Source organism: Kogia breviceps, chromosome 3, assembly GCF_026419965.1.
Source record: "Kogia breviceps isolate mKogBre1 chromosome 3, mKogBre1 haplotype 1, whole genome shotgun sequence".
NCBI lineage: Eukaryota > Metazoa > Chordata > Mammalia > Artiodactyla > Physeteridae > Kogia > Kogia breviceps.
The window spans coordinates 115,044,105-115,066,597 of record NC_081312.1 but is presented as its reverse complement, the minus strand read 5'-3'; the positions used below and the strand labels follow the sequence as shown (position 1 = coordinate 115,066,597).

Here is a 22,493-nt window from a genome sequence, read left to right as displayed (position 1 = left end):
TAAAGAAAGAGCATCAGAAATGATAAATATCTGGATAATTATACTAGACTATTTTCTCTTAGATTGCTTAAAATACATATAACTGGGCTTCCCTGGTGGCGCAGCAGTTAAGAATCTGCCTGTCAATGCAGGGGACACAGGTTCAAGCCCTGGTTTGGGAAGATCCCACATGCCGCGGAGCAACTAAGCCCATACACAACTACTGAGCCTGCACTCTAGAGCCCACGAGCCACAGCTACTGAAGGCCATGAGCCTAGAGCCCATGCTCCGCAGCAAGAGAAGGCACAGCAATGAGAAGCCCGTGTACCCCAATGAAGAGTAGTCCCCACTCACTGCAACTAAAGAAAGCACACACGCAGCAACAAAGACCCAACACAGCCAAAAATAAATTAAATAAATAAATAAATAAATAAATTTATAACAAATAATTATAATAAAATAAAATACATATAACTACCTGAGACAAGAATGTACATTGTCTGGTGGGGTTGTCAATATATGTGGATGTAATATACATGCCAATTATGGCATAAAGAGGGATATTGACCCCTAGGCCAAGTGCTAAAAAAAAAAAAAAGAACTACAAAGAGATATAGCTCAAAATCAGTGGATACATTTAAACAGATTACTAAAAGATATGCAAACAATCGAAAAGAAGGCAGGAAAGATGGAATAGAGAAACAAACACCACATCCACAAAGCAAGCAAAACCAACCATATCAATGATTGCATTATATGTAAATAGTCTAAACACACAAAGTTAAAAGACAGAGACTGTCAGATTGGACTTTTAAAAATGCTATATGCTGCTATATTAATGTTAGCGGAACTTAAATAGTCACAATAATATATGCACAATAAAAATGGAATTTTATCTGTGAACCAGGTGGGTCACCATATAAACTACATTCTGCCTACTTGTACAATAGTTTTTGCTTGTTTAAATATCCTCCTTTTTTAAGGTTTGGCTGAGGCAGCTCTGCTCTATAGCAAACATGTCCAGGCCCACGTAAGCCAGTGCAATGGCCCCAGGTTAACCACTCAACAGCCATTTGCCCTCTTCCTTGTTAACAGAGCTCTGATTTTGTTCAGTCTGCAAAGGAAAAAAAAATCACTTGTCTGAATGAATTGTAAAAATCTTACTTTTTTTTTTTTTTTTTTTTTTCGGTATGCAGGCCTCTCACTGTTGTGGCCTCTCTCGTTCCGGAGCACAGGCTCCGGGCGTGCAGGCTCAGCGGCCATGGCTCATGGGCCTAAGCCGCTCCGCAGCATGTGGGATCTTCCCGGACCGGGGCATGAACCCATGTCCCCTGCATCGGCAGGTGGACTCTCAACCACTGCGCCACCAGGAAAGCCCAATCTTACTTCTCTTTGCCAGTTAATGACCTACTGGTGCACGTGTGACAGTTTTGGCCACATCACATAAGTTTGTAAGGGGCATCTAGGAAGTATATTTTCCTTCTGAGAGGAGAGAGGAGAAGAAAAAATTCCCCCCTTTTTGGTGGGTTTTTTCCCTTGCTTTAATTTTTGAATTCTGTCACATGAGAATGAGATACTTAGATCTGTGGTAACCAATGGCACCAGGAAAAGTGCTGAGAGTAGCAGAAGAGAAAGATAAAGGGAGTCTGGGAATCATCCCTAAGAGTGTGTACTACTGGGCTTTTTATTAAGTAAACAAGAAATATTCTTATCGTTTAAGCCCCTGTTGGTCTTGCATTCTGCTACCTATGGTCACAATAACATTAACTGATAAATGAGCAGATAGTCTGGTCGATCTCAGCACAGAATGCCATCTGGGCAATTCTGCCTTCTGGGCACTGTTAAGGCCATTGTCCTTCCCCCTTTCCCAGACACTTCATTTGGATGGAGAAGAACATCTGCCTCTAGAGGATTCATTTCAGAACCAATAATACTACATAGATTGGGACTCACAGATTCAATCAGCCAACAAACTCTTACCAAGTACTTCAGCTAATTGTGTGCTAAACTCTGAGTTCAGTACTAGAGGGACAACAATAATATGAAAAAGTTCTGTGTTTCAAGTAGGGGTGAGGACTATATGCAAATAAGTATCCAGGGTCAGGTTGTGACATAAAGAACAGTGGCAGAGTAAGAGCATGTTGGGGGCTAGTTTAGATAAAGTGAAAAACAGAATAGCAGCTATTTCGGAAATTTATGTAGAGCGAGATTTCTGGCCTTATCCACTTTCTTTAGGAAGTGGTAAAAAAATGTTGGATTTCTAAAGCCTTATTAAAGTTCCACATTAATACTCTAAACTCAGAGCAGAAAAGCAAACTTTAGTTTGGAATTATTTTTAAAAATAAAAGAAACAACTACCTCAGGAAATATTTTTAAGTCTCGATATGACATTGATCAACCCGTGATAGTTCACAACCTTGGTATTTTTATAAGGGAAGAATTTATAAGGTTTAGAATACGATGGCTAGATAGTGACAGCGATGTTAGATGATAAAAAGAAAAAATTAGAATAGGTAAGGAATGAAGGATTAAAGAAGAAAATGAAACCGAGGACAGGCGACGGGAGCTGTGGGCATGGAGAACAAGTCATCAAGGCAACTGGAAATTTTCGTGGACTATGACACCGAGGTCAGGAAATTCTTTTGGGTGGGGAAGAAACTTGGGTGGCAGATGTTGTTTAGAAACAACGAGACTGATGACCTTATATAAAGCAGGAAGAATGACCGTTCCAGCCATTCTCAGTTTAAAGAGGTTGCAAGACGAGCCGGGCAGCACAACTCTAAGAGTCGTGCCAGGTTGAGAACCACAGCCTTCATTCTTCCCGTCTGCAGCTCTTTCTTAGGCTGCGAACTCTGAAACCCGAGACAGGCGGGGCTCAGAAACCTGGATGTTAGTAGATGCCAAGTTGTCCATTAAAGTTCCGAGGGGGTCGGCCCCCAAAGTTCCTTTTTCCAGGGCACCTACTCCCTCTCAAGTATTGCAGATGTAATCATAAACTCAAGCCAATTGCAGCCACAATCTCACATTCTAGTGTGAAGCCCCCCGACTCCCGCAAACAGTTCCCAAGCAGCTAGAAACCCCGCCTCCGTTTGTAACCATAGGAACGGCTGACACGCCGCAAGCCTGAGATTCCCGTTTCCGCCCCCTCCCTAACTAATATTGTTCCCCACTATCTGTCCACATGGGCGCACCGCCTCACTATTGGTCAGTGCCCCAGGACTGTGCCTTGCCCCAGCCAATAAACGGCCTGTGCACGTGCACACCCGCGTACCCTGATTGGTCACCACTCCCTGATCACGCACTGCCTTCCTGCTCCAACCCGTGCGCGGCGGCGCCAATGAAATGACTCAGTAGCCATTTACAACCAATCAGCACGCCGCGCGGCTCACAGCCAGCCTATGGGCGCGCGCCGGGGGTGGGTTGTCCCGGCCCTTTTCCATTCCCAGCTGGGTTTGTTAAAGCGACAGGCCCGACGGCACACCGGGGTCTACCGGGTACCGCAAAGCGGCCGCGCTGGCCCTCGGGGTGAGCTGGCGCACGTGACAGCGGCGCCGCTCTGCTCGCGACCCCGGCTCTGGGCCGCTGCCGACGTCCTAGGTGCGGCCGCGTCGGCTGGTAGGATGGGCGGTGAGGCGGGGTCCGCGGCGGTGGTGGGCTCCGAGGGCCGCGTGAAGAGTCTAGGTCTGGTGTTCGAGGACGAGCGCAAGGGATGCTACTCGAGCGGCGAGACGGTGGCAGGGCACGTGCTGCTGGAGGCTGCCGAGCCGGTGACCCTCTGCGCGCTGCGCCTGGAGGCCCAGGGTCGCGCCACCGCCGCCTGGGGCCCGAGCGCCGGCGCCGCTGCCCCGGCAGCCGCCTCGGAGGTGGAGTACTTGAACGTGCGCCTGAGCCTGCGCGAGCCCCCAGCCGGTGAGCGCGGGCAACGGCCCCGGAGAGGGGCTGGTGGCAGTGGGAGAGGGTGCGCCGGCGGATGCCCACCGGCTGGGTGGGCGGGGGGTCCGCCCACGGGGTAGCCGGCCTCCGTTTGGTCGCCTTGACGGGCGGTCAACGATGCCTACGCCCCCAACCTCACAGCACCGGGGAGATGGTGCTCACCTCTGCTGGCGCCCCGACCCTGGCTCGCTGGGGTCTGACTGCCGCCGGGGTCCCAGGACCATCTAGGACAGCTCTGGGAGTGAGCCGTTGCCATGGGAACCTGTGATGAGCAGTCAGGAATCAAGGATCTGGGGATTTAGGTTCTTTCTCTTGTGGTCTGAGGAATGGAGGGCGGAACTAGAGTTTACGAGGTTCCATTCTCGGGTGCCCAGTGTTTATGGGGGCCCCTTCTCCCTCGCCCCGTCTCTAGATGCTAGTTCTTGGTTCATGATGAGTTAGCAAAAGCTCAGTCTTAGGAGGAGGGAAGTAGTTCCTGAGCGTTACGAGTTCAAAGGAAGTGCTTTGTGACTTGATCATCATACTTGGTTTCCCTTCTTTGGGGAGTGGGGTAACTTAAGAGTTCTACGTCTGTCTTACTTTCGTTGTATTTATTTTTCGCTGCTTTTTGTTTCCTTTGCATTCTCTTCCTCCCTCCCCTAGCCCACCCCCATAGACCTTTAGTGACAGTGGGATCTGGGCAGTGTAAGAGTTTCTGGAAGAATGATGACCCTTCTTGTGAAGTCCAGTTAATAGTGTAGGCTTTTACACTATTAAAAGTGCCCATGCGGAAACTCATTACATGGGTATTCTATCAATATTATGTGCAAAAAAAATAACTAGGAACGGTGAGTCTTAGTCTTCTTTCAGTTGGTAGGAGCTACTTTAAACTATTTTACTTTTCTGCCTCATCAGCTTCAGCATTTATCTGTAAAATCATGGTATAGACTCTCAGCCTTTGAAGAATAAAATACAGCGTATCAGTGTTTAACCCTTGCTATGTATTATACAAAAACCAGTAGTAAGTGCAGTTTTTCCTTGTCCTGTTGTGGAGAAGTAGACTGTTCACAGTTAAATCCTCAAGGTATGTGAGAATCGAGTAATCCCAAAAACTGTGGTGAGGAAAACATGTATGAACCAAAGCCCTCTTTTGGATTAACAAGTGTAGTATGTTAAGTGACAGGTCTTACCTGCCTTATGCCTTTTCATCAGTATGGTTTCCAGAATCAACCTATACATGCCTACCCCAAGGTAACAGACAACACAGATTTTCAAGATGGCTGACTGGAGTCAAGGGCAATGGAAGAGAGAAGTAAATTATTTCTTTGTCGAGGACTTTGGACTCTGTATCTCTGTGCCCATAACTACTCAGTAAATAGATGTAAGATTAATAGCAGTTGGACCTGGGATTCGAAGTTAAAAAATCGCTTTGGTAAAATCTGGGGTATCAAATAGTGTTTGATTCACAAGTCAGGTTTTGTTTTGTCATTCTAATGGAATAGAATGGCTAACCCTAGACAACCTGAAAATCTTAGCTTGTTTTAGAATGTACCATAACAAACCTTGGCAAAAAGTAAAATCATGGTCTGTTTTAGTTGATTTCATTGAGAAAAAAAAAAAATCACTCCTAATATCTGTAGCTTGGAAGAGGTTAGCAACTTTACATAGTTGTAGACTCTTAGGTTCATTTAATTCCAAAACCTGAATGGCTGAAGTGGCTGAATTTCAGCCACCTGAAGAGATTTTTAGAAATCCAGATATTCGGGAAGTATGGCTGTGGGATCTATTTTCAAAAAATCTACTGGATAATTTTTCGGCATTGTTAATCTAACTACTTGCTATCATGGTGATTGATTTTCTTCATATTTTTATTAATAATTATGGTATTTTTATTCAGTAATTATGGTAGAAAGACAAGACACATCAGAGAGTTGGTTTCACATCTTGGTCGCACACCAGGAGTATGACCTTGTGCGCACCCTCATCCTTCCTGGGCCCCAGTCTGCCCCTGTGATGGCCTTCTAGCTCCCAAACTCACCAGTGCTCTGAATTATGAGTTTGGGCTGAAGGACCGTTAGCGAATGAAACATCTTGTGACATTATAGTTCTCATTGCATAAGACAAAGTAATAAACTATGAGAGCAGAAGCAGAAATGGGCATGTGATTCTACTTGTGGACCTTCTTAATGAAAAATAAATTAATAAACTAGATCAAGCAAGCAAAGATTTGATTCCAAATACTATAACCCAGGTTTATCAACTTTCTCAAAATTTTTTCCTGTTTATGTTTTGAGGTAGTTGAAAGTCTCATTTTAAATGTTCTAGTTCCTATGTTGATTTGTTTTTTCTTTGAAGAGGGAACTTCATCTCTCTCTCAACCTCTTCCAATGTCCTGTGCAACTCTGTTCTTCACACTTGCCTGTCATGCTCTGCCTCATTCCCTTCCCTTCATCTAAACCCCTTCTCACTTGTCTCCATGCCAACCCTTACTTCAACAGCAGAAGTGGTCCTCAAGATGCCTTCGCCACTGCCATGGACTCCAGCACGCTAGGGTCATTACCTGTGTACAAGTGTCTATAGCCTCCTTTCCTCCCAAGGTCTATTTGGGGATTGAAGTTAACTTAGCTTTGTATCTATTTTGTATCAGCTTTGTGCCTGACATTTAAGCACTGTAAATTTTGAACATAAATGAAATCCACATTTTTAAACATTTTAAGTACTTTGTCATATTCAGTAATCTAACGATTACAAATTAGAACTTTAGCCCACCTCTAAGGATTGTTGGGATTCCTTGAGCCTAGTACCTGATAGCTATAAAATGGAGAGGCTTCCCTGATTCCAGTGCTGTAGCACTGCTGGGGCTTATAGGGCGGCTCTGGACGCACCTGAGCTCTGGGACTCACTCTATCACTGTCATTTAACATGGTCTCACATCCCTATGACTTATTCACTTAGCTTCCAAGTCACCCACCTGTTGAGTATTTCTGTTTGAATGATTTTAAGTGGCAAATACTTGTAAGGTTTCTTTTTTTCTAATATATTACACATTGAAAATTGGAGATAGATTCAGGAGACTTAATGGGCCAGTAATGCATTCCTGTTTTCTAAAAGTATAAGGTTGAAATGTTAACTGAGTTGATGATGGTCTTAGAACTCTACTATTTAAATGAAAAATTATCCCATTTCACTAGTGATTTTTGGCCTTTAAATTTTTTTTAATGAATGGGTACAGTAGAAATCTCCATTTCGTATCTACTGACCAGGCATATCTCAGAGAAAGTTCTCAGTCTGTGCTGTACTTTCTTCATCTTAATCATCCCACCCTTGATGAGAGAATTTAGTTCTAAACTTGAATCTATGCACATAAAATGAAGGGAACATTTATAAGAATCTCTGGGGAGCCATCCAACCAACACTGATAGCCCTGGAGTTGGCTTCAGATCTGAACGATACAGTCTCTGCACTCATCAGAGCTCCAGCAGTGTCTCTGGTCTTGCTAGGTCTATCCACACCCTGCCTCCTGGCCTTCTCACAGTCAAGGATAAGCCTCTGCTTGAAATGAAATGGGGCTGGCTGACCCCAGAGCAGGAGGAAGCAGTCGTGGCCATGCTTGGCCAGGCCCACTCCATATCCCAAGCTAAACAACATTCCCTATTAATCAGTAATGACTCCTGCCTAATAATGTGTCCTGTTGGTTTGGCTATTTAGTATTCAGTATTCATAATATTCCAAGTAAATTTTTCATCTCCTCTTCCATCTCTGCCCAAAGAATATTTAGTCTGATTTTTGTGGTATACCCAAAATAAATAGTTCTATTTTTTTCTAGATTAATTTTAGGTCCAGTTTAATATTGGTACCTCATGTTAGTATAATAGTATACTAACATTAGTATACTCATGCTAGTATACAAGTGGGGGAAATAAATGTTTATGTATATGTAGGTATGTATGTGTATATGGTTGTATACACATATATTTGTATATGGGAGCTCTGGCATTTTATGGTAATTACTTGTGTAATTGGTCTATTTGCGGATAGAAGATACATATGTATATACATACATATATCAGTGTTATATATAGCTAGGAAAACCTTTTTAAAAAACTGATTTACATTGTGAAAATTCTTGATGTAATATGAACCTTAGTGAAAATAAAATGTATTGTCTTTTTTAGGTGAAGGCATCCTCTTACTACAGCCTGGAAAACATGAATTTCCATTTAGCTTTCAACTTCCATCTGAGTAAGTGAAACTGTATAACTGGGGATTTCCTTTCCCTGCAACCTGTCTATCCAGTTGTATGGGCACCAAGTACCTTCCAACATTCAGGTGTACATGTTTATCCTGAATAACCCCTGAGTAGACCTAACAACCCCTCTCACCTTTTTAAAAAAAAAAAAAAAAACACTTTAAGGGCTTTTCCCAGTTTTGTTAAACTAAAAAAGAAAGTTAAAAAGTCATCTCTTTGGTTTACTTCAGACCTTTGGTAACCTCATTCTCTGGGAAATATGGGAGTATTCAGTACTGTGTGAGAGCAGTTTTGGAACGACCCCAGGCACCTGATCAGAGCATTAAGCGGGAACTCCAGGTCATCAGTCACATCGATGTCAACACACCAGCATTACTAGTAAGTTCTTCCTCCTTCCCCTTTTCCTCCTTCCCTTCCATCCTCCTTCCTTTCAACTGTGTTCTCTACATTTAGCAAGTCTGGTGGCAGCCTGTCCTGTCACTTTCCAATATAATCTTATAACCCATAGGCATTCACTATAAATATGTGATTCTAAGTTGGGCAAATTACAAATTGTGTGTGTTAGTACTATTGATTGTGTCCCTGTTGTTCAGGGCTTCTTTTGCCAGAAAGTTACATGGGCTTAAAATGCATTAATAAGGCTTAATAATAATAATGCACACACACAGAGTAGTTACTTTTCCCAGAGCAGCCACATTCACAGGGCTGTGGTATTCTAAACTCTTCGCTAATAGCAGGTTGAGGAACAGTAATTATGGAAGAGTATTAATCACGCCCAGCCTGTTATTGAAGCTCAGGCCATTATGCTGTGTCTCCTTGCATTTTGCATGTCATTTTCTAACATTAAGTAAGTGCATGCAGCTGCTCTGGAGACCCTTTCACTTATCATTTCCTTATGACAGATTTGGCCACATTAAAGCATTGAACTTCTAATGATCGCCAGAAATACTGTAGGCTGATAAGAAAGATTAGGCTATAAGTAACAACAGAATAGGCAAGATGGGAGTTAATGAGCTAGATTCTTTTATCTAAACCCATATTATCAAAATAATATAAAATTATACCTTGTACTTTCATGATAGCTACTAGGACCTAATGGTTCTTCATTTAAATATGAATGAATGATTTTTTACTTCATAATTTAAACTTTCCATCATAATACTGATGTTACAAAGATATATTTTTAGTATGGAGGTTTCTCTTTCTAGCCAGTGTTTTTAAAGATCAGGAAAAGAAACAGGAGTTAAAAGTTGTTTAACTCTAGTTCCACATAGAAATGAAATAGAATTTACTCTGGTGTTCACCTTTAGATTATAAAAATGTAACAGATATGCCCTAGTTGCATGGTCCCTTGTGGCCAAAATCGTACAATAGCCAGACCCAGCTGACCCGGCTTATAACTATGACTTATCACCTGCTCAGCACCTATTTTGAAAATTGATGATGCTAATAACTGCTTTGTGTTTTTAAAAACTACTTAGAATTGGGTGGTTAACTAATTCTAAACTATTTATGGGGCCATTGTGGCAAATAATTTAAAGATATTTTATTTTTTGGCAAAAAGAGATACTCTTTGTCCTTTAGTATCCTTTTATAATTGAAAAAAATACTGCAACTTTGGGTTTTACAGTGAACTTTTGGTTTGTGCATCTTGTAAACTGAGCATTTTAAACAGTATTTTATAATACTGTTTTATAAATAGTATTATATAAGCATCTTGTATCGTTTATCTTGCTACTGTAGAATAGAAAGTGGGGTGGTGAGTTCAATAACCCTTTAGATCCATTACACTAGGTGTGTTATTGCACTCCTGTTACACAAAACCCCAAAATCATTCTAAGTTAAGGACACTTGAAATTTCTGCCTAATAATGCATTTTGAAGTAAGGATAAAAGGCTGTTTGCTTATTCCACATTTAAAATGCCAAGACAAAAAGAACATTCTGATTATTGATTTTTATACCAATTCTCCTTTTCCTGATCTACACATAAAGTCTTTAAAAAGAAAAAGTAGTTCTGTCATAGTAATAGGTACTACTACAGTTTTTGATTGCTTTTTTAAAGGGTGGTATATTACTTCCCAGAAACACAATGAAAATATAGGATAAAATAGAATGATGTCACCCTAATTTGAATCTGAAAATTCACCTTAGTTTTCCTGAAAAGGGAATGATTTTTAATGCTTTGTCTTTAAGTATTTTACCTAGTTTGTCACAGGAAGATAAGAAAGGTTGATTTGTTGTTTTTGGAAGACATTGCTGTACAACTGTTTAATGAAAAATGACATAACTTTAAGTTCTATGAGTTTTTTAGACCAGTTTAATTATTTTTATTTTTTGAACTTTTCAAGACCCCTGTATTGAAAACTCAAGAGAAAATGGTTGGCTGTTGGTTTTTCACTTCTGGTCCAGTCTCGCTGAGTGCCAAAATTGAAAGAAAGGGATACTGTAATGGTAAGCAAACTGTTTAAAAATCCAAATGCAAGATTCATTCATTTTATTAAGTGATTTTTATTATTTATTTATTATTAAGTGATTTTTAATAGTGTTTTTTAATTTACCAAGTATATACTATTTTAAAACATGAATAATACAGTTGTCTGGTTCTAGTATAAATAATTGATATTTAAATATGTGTAAATAGATGAGTGGATCCCAATAATCCTGGTGTTTCCCCAATAATCCTGGTGTTTCTGACTTCGGTCCTGGTACTTTCATAACAAAGACTAAAACCAGTAGAGTGGAAAAATGCCAGCATTTTATTTTAATGTTGCAAAAAAGTGTTCTGAGCCGTGTTGCTCAGAAGAGAGCTGTTGTCATATGAAAATACTGTTAGGCATTCTGACTCCATGCTGGGAATTCACATATATGGGAGGGGCTAGAATGTAGAACACTGACACTCTTAACAGTCAGATTGATATCAGAACAACAGTCTGCGAAGGGCCCAATTCCGTCCAGTGGATTTGGCTCCCACTCCAGGGTTCTGGCTTGTTGGAAATGAATATGGTATGGAATGGTATGATGGTGGATGTATAATGTGGGTGTAAAACTTGCCTATTCCATCCATTGCTTTATTTGTATTTATCTAAAATGGGAAGACTTTGTTCTTCTGTTGGAAAGATTTTAATTTGTTAGGCACTAATGAGTTTGTTAGTGATCTTCTGTACTTAACATAGTACTGAATCATTTATTTGTATGTCTTCTCAGTTTTTATAGATACTGGTCATTTACAGATCTTTAGAATTGGTAGCCTAATATTGCTACATTAGAACAGTGAATCATGCAATAGTTAGAAAACAGTATCCACCACAACCTGCCATAAATTTTCACTTCTCTGACTCAGATATGCAGTGTAAGTTTTCTGTGAGGCTTCTCAACTTGTTAAAGCAGCGTTGCCACATTTCAGCTTTCATCAGTTACGGCTTTGTTCCACTTTGGAGAGAATTTCCTCAAGGGTCTCTGAAGGTGTTTTTGTTTTCTTTTTAGGAGAAGCTATTCCAATCTATGCAGAAATAGAGAATTGTTCCTCTCGTCTGATTGTCCCCAAAGCTGCCATTTTCCAGACGCAGACGTACCTGGCCAGCGGGAAAACGAAGACTGTGCGGCTCATGGTGGCCCACGTGCGCGGGAACCACATCGCCTCCGGGAGCACCGACACCTGGAACGGGAAGACCCTCAAGATCCCGCCCGTGACGCCGTCCATCCTGGACTGCTGCATCATCCGAGTGGACTACTCCTTAGCTGTGAGCACGGCGCTTGGTGAAATTAAAGACGTAGCATGGAGCCATACCTGGTGCCGTGTTACTGAGAAGATGTACCTTTAATACCCAGGAAAATGTCATTTTATGTCAGCATTACAACAAATTGTGGAATATATGAAGACTGGCCTTTGTTTTTTAATCAAAAACTATCCCCCTGAAGTATTTAATTAAATAACGTGGAAGAATGAAGGTGCAGTAGGTCTGCTATATTGAAGACATGTACTTAACTTTCTATGGTTCTTTGTAAGCAGTGCTCACTTACAATGAAGTGTATTAAGGCCACACTTCCCCATCACAGAGCGTTCACTGTATTTCGTGGGCTCTTCATTTAGTTTGTTCTTCATTTTATTCGTCAGAACAATTTACAGTTGTGTTGGGGGTGGTAGCAGATAACAAAAGCATTTTTTCTATGAAAAAATAATCGGGTTATTTACTGTGAGGTTTAACTTATATTTGTGCCTTTCTCTCTCTCTCTCTCTCTCTCTCTCTCTCTCTCTCTTTCTCTTTTTGTTGTTGTTTTGTTTTTTGGCATATTAGGTGTATATTCACATTCCTGGTGCTAAAAAATTGATGCTTGAGCTGCCCTTAGTGATTGGCACGGTTCCATACAATGGTTTTGGCAGCAGAAACTCCAGCATTGCCAGCCAGTTTTTTATGGATATGAGCTGGTTGACGCTGACTCTCCCAGAACAGCCTGAAGGTAAAATGTTCTGAGGTTCTTTCAGAATGCAGTTTTACACATAGAGTACTTAAGAACAGGACCTATGAGATAGGAAATGCTCAAATGATAATTACTGCTGCCACTACAACTATCCCTACTCTTTTTATTACTAAAAATCATAAAACATTATTCCCAGAAGGGACTTTGAGAGTTTAGCTAATCCAAGACAGAAAGCTCCTAATGGCAGATCCAGAAATACAATCTACATCTCCTGATTCCTATTTATAATAGTAGAAGAATGAAAATAATCAGAATAAGAATATAGTGTGTTATGTTGGTGTTTTCCGTAGCCACATTTCAATGATTTTGTTTTAACCTAGACTAAAACACACACGTCTCAAAGAGAATATAAATCAATGTTAATACTTTAATAAAAGCAGAATCTACTGAATATTTTTTTGTTGTAATGGGCACAAAAACTTCCTGCTTAGAGGAAAAAATACCAATGTTTTATCTTCAAATTAAGCTAAATTTCTTGTTCCTGTAAGAGTTCAGAAGAGAGTAATGTAATTAGTTTTTGCCTGGATTTCTTAGATCCAACTCCTTTTTTGTTTCAGCACCACCAAATTACGCAGACGTGGTGTCGGAGGAAGAGTTCTCTAGACACGTTCCTCCTTACCCTCAACCCCCTAACTGTGAGGGGGAGTCGTGCTGTCCTATGTTTGCCTGCATTCAGGAATTCAGATTTCAGCCTCCGCCTCTTTATTCAGAGGTAAACAAAGCAAAAGAAAATTAGACTTGTGTTGTGCTGTTTGTAAATAATCCTCTGTGTCTGTTTTTGACTCCCAATTAGTAGAGGATACATACAAAAAAATTTTTATGATGGTGATAGATTATCACTGATCCACTTACCACATTTTGTGGTGTTTTCTTGGTACTCTCTAGCATACATGTAGAGTACCATGGATTGCCTTTAAGGCCATGGAATACAGAGAACTTAAGTGGCCTACTGGGACTTCTTAATAATAGGCTTTAAGCAGTTTGGCTTATGACCATATAATTAGAAATAGATACTAGAATCACATTAAAGAATGCTGTAGTAGTAATCTTGGTCTGCTCGTTTTTGCAGGTTGATCCACATCCTAGTGACATAGAAGAGACCCAGCCTGTTTCCTTCATTCTCTGAACATATTTCAGAAATCACTGTGTTCATCACCAAATTAGAATGTTGGTTCTTTCCCCCTGCCTTTTTGAGGAAGAGGGAGGGAAGATTAGCTTAAGAACGTAAATGAACATCAAGACTGAAGGTGATAGAAATTAAAGAATGTGTGAACTTTCCAGTGGGCCAACAGGATTGTTGCACAAGTTTGTGATGTGGTCCTGTATCCCTTTAGAACTATGGGACAAAGATGTGAAAAGTCACAGAATGTAATGGAAGTCCTGATGGTGATAGAGTAAGTGAAGAGTGCCTATGCTGACCCAAGAGAAAGGTGCCTGTAAACAGTGAAAACACTATGCGAGCGTATCTTTACAAAGGTTTCTCAAAGTAGAACAGATGTATCCTCAGCTTTAAGGCAGTATGGATGCATTGGGAGGAGACTTGATTTTGGAGAATGTAGCAGCACAAGGGTGTGCATGAACAGGAAAGGGGCCCACTCTAAATTAAACATGAAGCGAGACCCTCTGGTGTCAGGGTCTTCATGATCTCTAACCATATTCCATAGGACTGAAGTCCTTAAAAGAATCCTTTTCTGAGGTCATGGTCTTATGAGGTTCTAATGAAGTAATACAGTTTTCACTCTTTAAACGGTAGTTTAAGAGGTAGTTTGTAAGTTGGCTATACAGTATTATGAAACCAAGAAAGAGTTCCTTCCTTGAAAGTCTTGTCATTTGAAAGGGGAAAGGTGTACTTCAATATGAAAACATTTTGTTGAAAGTTGCACTTTTTATCCCCTTTAAGTACTTTAGCGGGGTACATGTTTGATTTTCCTCATGTCTTATTTACCTAGGAGCATATTAGTAAAAGACAGGGTTAAAAAAAGAAAAAAAAAAAAAAGCTTGCATCCTTAGGAAACCTTGATAACTGCACAGGGGGAAAAAAGGCCTTTTTTACCTACCTCTGGTGGGGTTATCAGAATCAGATATGTTTTAAAACTCCAGGCGGTGAAGTCTTCTTTGGAGTTTCTGCTCATTTGCAGTAGCAATCTCATCTCTCCCATCCCTAAACCTGAAACTGGACCAAGGGCAAAATCTATAAGGTTTATATCAGTTGAAAGTTAATATGCGTATACCAAAGGGTATTTCAAAATAAAGGCAAAATCAAGGCAGAATTACCATTTTCCATTTTTTTGAAAAGTCATATAAACTTAATTTCTGTCAGGAGACTTAAGTCTACTGATGGCAGTCACTGTTGTTCATTGTTATTCCAGTTCTTTAGTAATTCTGTTTAAACTGTGATTTTTTTTTTTATTGTTTTGGTGCAATATTTTATTATCCTCTAACCTCAGGATATTCAGACCAACAAGATTGTGTTGCTGCTAAAAGCAGTGTTTTTACTGTCCCCCTGTCCCCTCCTAGTCACAGTCACATGTTCACTTGCTTTTACTTCAATTTGTTGGTTTTGTGAGCTGAGAGCATTTCTGTACACTAAGTAGAAGGGAGGTAGGGGTTCCCATGACAGATTTTGGACCAGCCCAGTACTTTGGTTTTCTCCATGTCCTGAGGGTTAGATCTGGAAACCCTGGTGCTTCCCATGCAGAATACTGTACTTCATTCAACTGAACGATTAGCTTTTCTTTCAGTCAGTATATTCCGTTAGAAATGGAAAAGTTCTAAGGTTAAATTTTGTATGTAAAAATTAGCTGGACATTTGATCAGGGATTTTTATACAAACATTAGGTAAATATGCTTTTCACCCTTGGGCATACCTCTCTTTTCTGTAATCACATAAGCCGTTCTTTCATCTTTTAAGCCACTGAATGAAAATCAGAGTACAAACTGTTTTACCAATCATTGTGGTACTGAAATTGTCACAAATCTTTTTTCCGTGCTTTGGGTTTTTGGTGATCTTTTATTTTGTTTTGTTTTTGTATGTTTGTTAGCTATGTGCTGTCTAAACAGTTTTATTTTTACTTTAAAAAAAGATCACCTTCAGCCATTTCTTGACCTCTGAGTTGTAGTTTACATGTCTTGTCAAGACATTTTCCATCTCCATGATACCAAAACAAAGTAAAAGAAACAACAAAATGGTATGGAGGAAGAGAAAGTTTACTTATCTATCTGGCTGCAAGTAGAAAGCAACTGCTTACTGGAATCCTTCACTAGGATCGTTTTGTCACCTTTTTTAAAGAAATCATTAAGTGCATCCACCAAATTAAAACAAAGCTGATTTTTTAGCACTTAAGAGAATAGCTAAAAGGTATGATTTGCCTTATTGAATTGATATTGGTATGTCTGACCTTAAGCAGTAAATTGAAACTGCATACCTTTCTATAATCAAATTATTTGATGAAGGTAGAAGATTCTACATTGGAACAGAGAATACTTGGGAATGAAGGTAAAAATTTAGCTGCTATTTGCTTGTTTATTCTCCTCTTGATTAGTCTGCAAAGAAACTGTGGCCTTAGAATTTTCTTTTTGATGCAAAAATTTTGAAATTGAGAAAGTGGACACAAAATTTTGGCACACAAAATTCTTCCATGGGCAGAACTTTACTTTCATGTTTTTATTTTGCACAATAAGAAACTCAATAGGCAGGGTTTGTTTTTGATAAGTTAGCTCTGAAAGCTTTTTATTTTTATTATAAAAATGTAACAGTTTAACCCATGGCTGGGGGTGGGGGGGTGGGGATTGTATTTTGTACTCTTGTCTGAACCCCATGGGTTCCTTTTGTTAATAAAATGATTACACTGATGCTGTGAGTTGCTAGTTTTGTTTTTGTAAGACTGTGACTTAAATTGTTACAGAATTAAGGGAAGTCAATACCATGAGACAAAATGTTAACTGCTGTTAAGATCCTTTTGTAAATGTGTGCTATATCATCAGGCCAGGCACAGCTCTGGTGGATTCTGAGCCTGTTTTTATGATGGCCTCAGTTTCCCCAAAGGTAATCGGTTTTTAGCATTCTGTGAAAAAGAGTAGTTGAGATGAGTGATTAAGCTTAAGCTCTATTGGTCATAGAACAATTATCTCCATTTATTCTCAAATAATAATGACCACTTTTTTAAAGCTTTCTGAGTGTTCGTATTTGTTCGGCCAGAACCTTTCCAGAATTGATTTAGTAGGTCTGGTGGGCAGTCAGTGGACTCATACCGGGAAACACCTGTATGTAAGCCTCCCCTTTCCACGCACATACTCAAATGGACAAAAGTCATATATTTTGTACAGGGAATATGTAACATGTCATCTCAGGAAAACTGCCTTGACCCTCTGTCCTGGAAGATTTTAAACCTTAGTTAAGTGGTAAAAACCCAGGTAATTTATTCTCCAGGTGTTTATAATGTGTGAGATGATGTTAAGTCTTTTCTGCATTCACATTTGCAGTCAACATAAATTGAGATATTTGTCTCATGCAGTAAATATCGAGGCAAAATTTATAAGATTACCATTAAAGTTTCTGTAGTTTATATTGTAAAGTTTCAGGACATGGCAGTCTAGGACATAGCCCTTATATTACAAATGGGGATACCAAAACCCAGAAGTGTAACCTGAAAATTTGGCCTACATTCTCTGTAAGATTCCTGCTCACTCTAAAATTTCCTGATTCTACAACTTCAGTAGAAGTTACGGAAACAGGAATTGCTTTAAATTACACACCTTAATACTTGCAGACCTGGATACTACTAAGCATATACTAAATCAAGAGTCTTCTGCATTTATATCTAAAAGCCCTGCCTCCTGAAAGGATACCAGTCTTTGACTAAATTGCTTCATAAGTATGTTTGATTGGTAGCTAGAATCCTTTCTTCGGCAGAGGCATTTGTTTCCAACTTTATAATTTGAAATAATTATAGGATCACAAAAAAAGTTGCATTAACTGTACAGAGAGATCCTGTGTACCCATCACCCAGTCTCCCCCAACCATAACTATAACACATTATCAATATCTGGAAATTGACATTGACACAGTAAGAATTAACTAGAGTTCAAGCCTTTCTTGGATTTCACCTGTTTTGAATAAATTCATTGTTGTCTTGCATGTTTTCCTATGTAATTCTATGACATTTTATTACATGTCTAGGTTCACATCACCATCACAATCAAGGTAAAGAACTGTTCATCACCACAAAGAAACTCCCTTGGGTTGCCCCTAGGCAGTCACACCCTCCCCTTCCCCTAACCCCTGACTGAACTGTTCTCCATCTCTGTAATCTTGTCATTTTGAGAATGCTTAGATAAATGGAATCATTAGGTAGGTACCTTTTGCAATTGCCTTTTTCACACTGCATAACACCATTAAGATCCATGCAAGTTGTACATATGGATAGTTTTTTCCTTTGTGTTTCAGCTGCAACATTGCAAAAGAAATATATCGGCTATTACTTAAAATGCCTTCTTGCAATTTTCAAAGAAAATATGTAACACGTGCACATGATACCTTTGTAAATATTGTTTTTACATTTGAGAACTACCTTTTATGTAGAAAATATCTAAATGCAAGTTTCCACAAAATTAGGGGTCATTGTCAGCTTGCCAAAGTCCGTGAAGTCTTCGGAGATAAATACAAAAAAATCCAAGGGCATTTGTTGCCCTTGGTTTACTCATTTAATAATATTTCCCTAATACCTCTCTACTAGTCTTGTACTGTCTAGGGGAAGACTTTTTCTTTAAAAAGTTACTTCCAGGTACTACAGCCATTTCCCACTGGGACCCCAGCGCCATATCTATTTAATGACTGAAGGACATAAAACGCTAACTTTACATATAGGAACTCCTTACAATAACATAAAGATGTCCATGTTATTTTATTTTGTCTTTTAGATGCCAAAATCCATCTGAGTCCATGAGATAAGCATTCTGTATATGATAGCTTATTTGTATTAGCTTTCACTCCAGATATTCAGTTTTGACTGGACTGGTTTATTGAGTTGATTCAAGTAAAGTATAAAGGTGTATGATCTATAGTTAATTAGCTTCAAAATATGCTGCACTCATGCGTGCGCACACAGAACAGTTTCTTGCCTGGAAACTTCCCTCTGCAGGCAAGATGGGTATCAAAAATTATATTGTTTATGTATCTGGGAACTCAAAAGAGGGCACATTACCATCACCAAGTATCCCACTACTAGAAGACAAAGGGCGAGCCTTCTTTTTGGTAGCTGATATACTGGTGGGCAGTAAACAGATAAGGGTTAAGGAAGCTTTCAACTAAACAATTCTATATTTCATAACACACCCCGAGTCACTACAGTTCAGGAAGTTGAAAGCAAAACCCTAATATTGAACCATAATAGTCCCTGGCGTAATTCAGAAGGATCCAGGAGCCCATGTGAGAAAATGTAAGAAGCTATACTGAATATTCACTATCTGAGAGCTTCACTGAAGATTAATTTTAATAGTTTCAAGAGTTAAGATCATGGAAGAACAGCTTAGGAACCTAAGCACTTTTACAATTTTTTTCTCTTGCATAAATTAAAACATAAGTACATGTATGTGTATATATAGGAGGAGTATAATACCAAGCAACATTTCTGGCTTATCTTCTTTAGGAGAGGACGAACTCAAAGATTCCTCGTAGGGCTTCCCTGGTGGCGCAGTGGTTGAGAGCCCGCCTGCCGATGCAGGGGACACGGGTTCGTGCCCCGGTCCGGGAAGAATCTACATGCCGCGGAGCGGCTGGGCCCGTGAGCCATGGCCGCTGAGCCTGTGCTCCGCAACGGGAGAGGCCAAAACAGTGAGAGGCCCGAGTACCGCAAAAAAAAAAAAAAAAAAAAAAAAAAAAAAAAGATTCCTTGTAAATCCCTTAAGAGATTGTACTTCTACAGAGGTGGATTTCAAAGCAAATCTCAGTGTTTATTATTCCATCCTCAATTCAACATCTGGCTCTTTTAGATAAATGCAGAATTCTAGGTACTAAGGGAAACTGTAGCAACAAACACCTACTTTTATCTTATCTGACATAAGAAAAAAACCTCTGTAACATGTCAAAAAGATAACAAACACATAGGGCTGCAAACACCAACAGCTGCTCCTCTAAGAGACTGGCAGGATCACATCTGATAAATGTGATGTTTTTATGAAAATTAATTGCATTGTACTTGAAACTATTTTAAAACAACCAGCTCCAGAACTGTCCTCCCAGAAATAAAACAAGAATAATCCCTGATGCCAATGAGAAGATGTTTTAAACGGTATCTGCATTGAACGGAGGGATTTCTTATGGTCTCAGATTTGCTTCTGACCACAATACAGATGTCTTACAGGGGAGAACTGAGTTGGTGGTAGCCAGGCAACCTGCATGTTAACCTTCTTTTCCAGCCTCTCCCAGTCATAGATACCAGGTCTTTGACCCTTCAGCCTTAGCCTGGCTCATTCCAAGATAAACTGTCCCTCAGCAGGCTCCAAGGCAGATGCTGGGAACTGGAACATGTCCCATTGCCCCAAGTCTGCTATGATCTGGCTCACCCACGTGGCTCGGCCATCGCCTCTTGCTGACTGTGTAACTCACACGTAGAGCTTTACATGTGCTTGCAGGGAACACTTCCCCGGGCAGCAGCTGGCAGAGTTGAGACCCAGAACCTCAATTCCAACACCAGGACCCCCACAGGGAGAGGAAGGTACAAGAAATTCCTTAAAACAAAGAATAAATCAGGAGTGGCTGGCCATCAGCAAAAGTGAGGGCTCCCCAGATCAGATAAGTTCACTGAGAGGAGATTGTCTCTTCTGGTGGTTGGTTTTGGTTTGGGGTTTGGGGTTGGGTTTTGCGCCTGATTTTTGTGAAGGAAGTTTATACCTCGGGAGCTTCTCCTCCCACCTAGCCAGGCCTCAATGCCCTGCCCAGTGATTGCTTGTCCTCCCCCAGGGGGAATGAGTTCTCCTGTTTTCCCAGGACTTTCCCCACGTCCCAGGACCCCTTCAATCGCAGACAAACTGGCACAGTTGGTCACCTTAGCTCTGCCCCACTATCAGGGGGAAACCTGCTCTACCCCCGACTCCCGGACACACTACTGCAGGCCTTCACTGTGTCTTTGTCACTGTCTCTGCCCCTCCAGCACCAAAACCTTCCTACTGTCACCCAACAGCCCCTTGCAGCAGAGTGCATCCCAAGAGCTTTGGGTCCCTTTCTTCCTCTTGCAGCTCTCCCGACAGCGACCTGGGTCCGGGGCGAGCTGGACCTTCTCGCTGTGTAGTTACCATGCTGAGTAGTTACTGAGATGGGATGGGAAGCTGTTGCATAGGAGGAATGATCACTAAGTGCCATGGCATAACTCCCGTTGCGGAGCACAGGCTCCGGACGCGCAGGCTCAGAGGCCGTGGCTCACAGGCCCAGCCGCTCCGCGGCATGTGGGATCTTCCCGGACCGGCGCACGAACCCGCGTCCCCTGCATCGGCAGGCGGACTCTCAACCACTGCGCCACCAGGGAAGCCCTGAAGGCTTCTGAGGTTGATTTTTACCAAGTGGAGAAGAACGAGTTCTGCCATTTTGTCATTTGTTTGGTAAGAAGCCACCCCCAAAACAGCTTCTTGGGCCCCAACCTATGGCCAAGTTTCCATCAAAGCTGCAGTTTTAGTTTTTGGTTGGCATATTTCCCTCTCCGTAACACGTGGCTGTGCAATCTTGGGACCAGGCTGCTGGCACAGTCAGGAGACCCACACTCCTCACAGCCTCGACTTCCTCTGAAGGCTAAAGCTCTGACATTGGGCCAAATCTCTCCTCCCTGGTGCCCTCTTAACCAAGCATGGGTCTTCCTCTGCCCCCAGAAGTTCCCCAACCATCTCCCAGGCGTCTGCTTCCACCAGTGAGCTCTGGCTCGGGGTCAAGTTGGGTCCCTCCGTCTGTACCACGATGGGCAGACAGTCACAGAAAAGCAGGGTGAGCCAGAGCATGGCTGCAGGAGGGACTTAACACTCAGCCCCCAGAGGTGCCACCTGCCCCAGAGCCACAGACAACCAGTGGCCCCTTTCAATGGGAGACCAGGCAAAGGGACACACCAGACTATCCATAGGTTCTCTATCTGAAACACCTGGAGCCCACAGGTAAGCAGGGGACAGAGGACAGATGTATCTTTTGGAGGGGGAAGGGTTTCTGAACACGTGGGTGACTGCCCGGTGAGGGCAGGTCCAGGGGTCCCCAGGCCACTAAGGGAAAGCACAGGGTCACTTGCCCAGTGCTGCCAACAGGAGGGAACCAGGCACTGACATGCCCACAGGCTTGCTTTACACTTCATCTCAGCCCTCACTGCCCGTCCCACAGTGATGTGGGCTCATCAGGAAGCCTCCAATTCCCAGCTTGGACAGAACTGTGATAGAAATATGGCACTTGTAATAAACCTCGCTGATGTAACTTTTTCCCTGTCTCCTTTTCACCTGTTTGGTTGGGGTTGAGGGCCTTAATCTCTCCAATGAGCTTCTCCTATAAAAGACCTCCATTTGTGCTCAGCACAGACTCAGAAGCCCAGAGAATTTTTATATTTATTACAGAAGGAGGCAAGCGTCCATTCTGCCTGTTTCCATGAACACACACTGGCAATTAATGTGTTTGGTTCAAAAGCCTTCAAACATTTTTACATCCATTTGCACATTTAAATGGCTCTATATAACAGTTAAGCAGGTGGTTAACTATATGTATATTAAATTCATAGAGAAACTGGTAATTTTCAATTATAATTGTCAGTTCACAGTTTACATGATAAGAATTTTTTGAATAGACCCATTAGCTGATTTAGTTAGCCAGGGTTTTTATAAATCATGGTTTATTTGCTTATTCTACTTATA

The 22,493-nt window shown here is 41.1% G+C and overlaps 1 protein-coding gene across 1 annotated transcript; it reads left to right on the top strand.

The window, feature by feature from the left end:
* The first annotated feature begins 3,410 nt into the window (after positions 1-3,410).
* Positions 3,411-14,890, top strand: ARRDC4 (arrestin domain containing 4). The gene is made up of 8 exons (XM_059056965.2): positions 3,411-3,888; positions 8,067-8,133; positions 8,371-8,518; positions 10,490-10,592; positions 11,625-11,881; positions 12,437-12,599; positions 13,178-13,332; positions 13,690-14,890. Exons 1-8 carry the CDS (start codon positions 3,600-3,602, stop codon positions 13,744-13,746), a joined length of 1,239 nt encoding a protein of 412 aa, XP_058912948.1. The 5' UTR covers positions 3,411-3,599; the 3' UTR covers positions 13,747-14,890.
* The last annotated feature ends 7,603 nt before the right edge of the window (positions 14,891-22,493 follow it).

What these genes read in the sequence shown, in the direction of transcription:
- ARRDC4 (XM_059056965.2), top strand. Translation starts at nt 3,600, where the DNA reads ATGGGCGGTGAGGCGGGGTCCGCGGCGGTGGTGGGCTCCGAGGGCCGC. An exon ending in TCAACACACCAGCATTACTA is followed by an intron (nt 8,519 to 10,489) that starts GTAAGTTCTTCC and finishes GAACTTTTCAAG; the next exon opens with ACCCCTGTATTGAAAACTCA. An exon ending in CTCCGCCTCTTTATTCAGAG is followed by an intron (nt 13,333 to 13,689) that starts GTAAACAAAGCA and finishes TCGTTTTTGCAG; the next exon opens with GTTGATCCACATCCTAGTGA.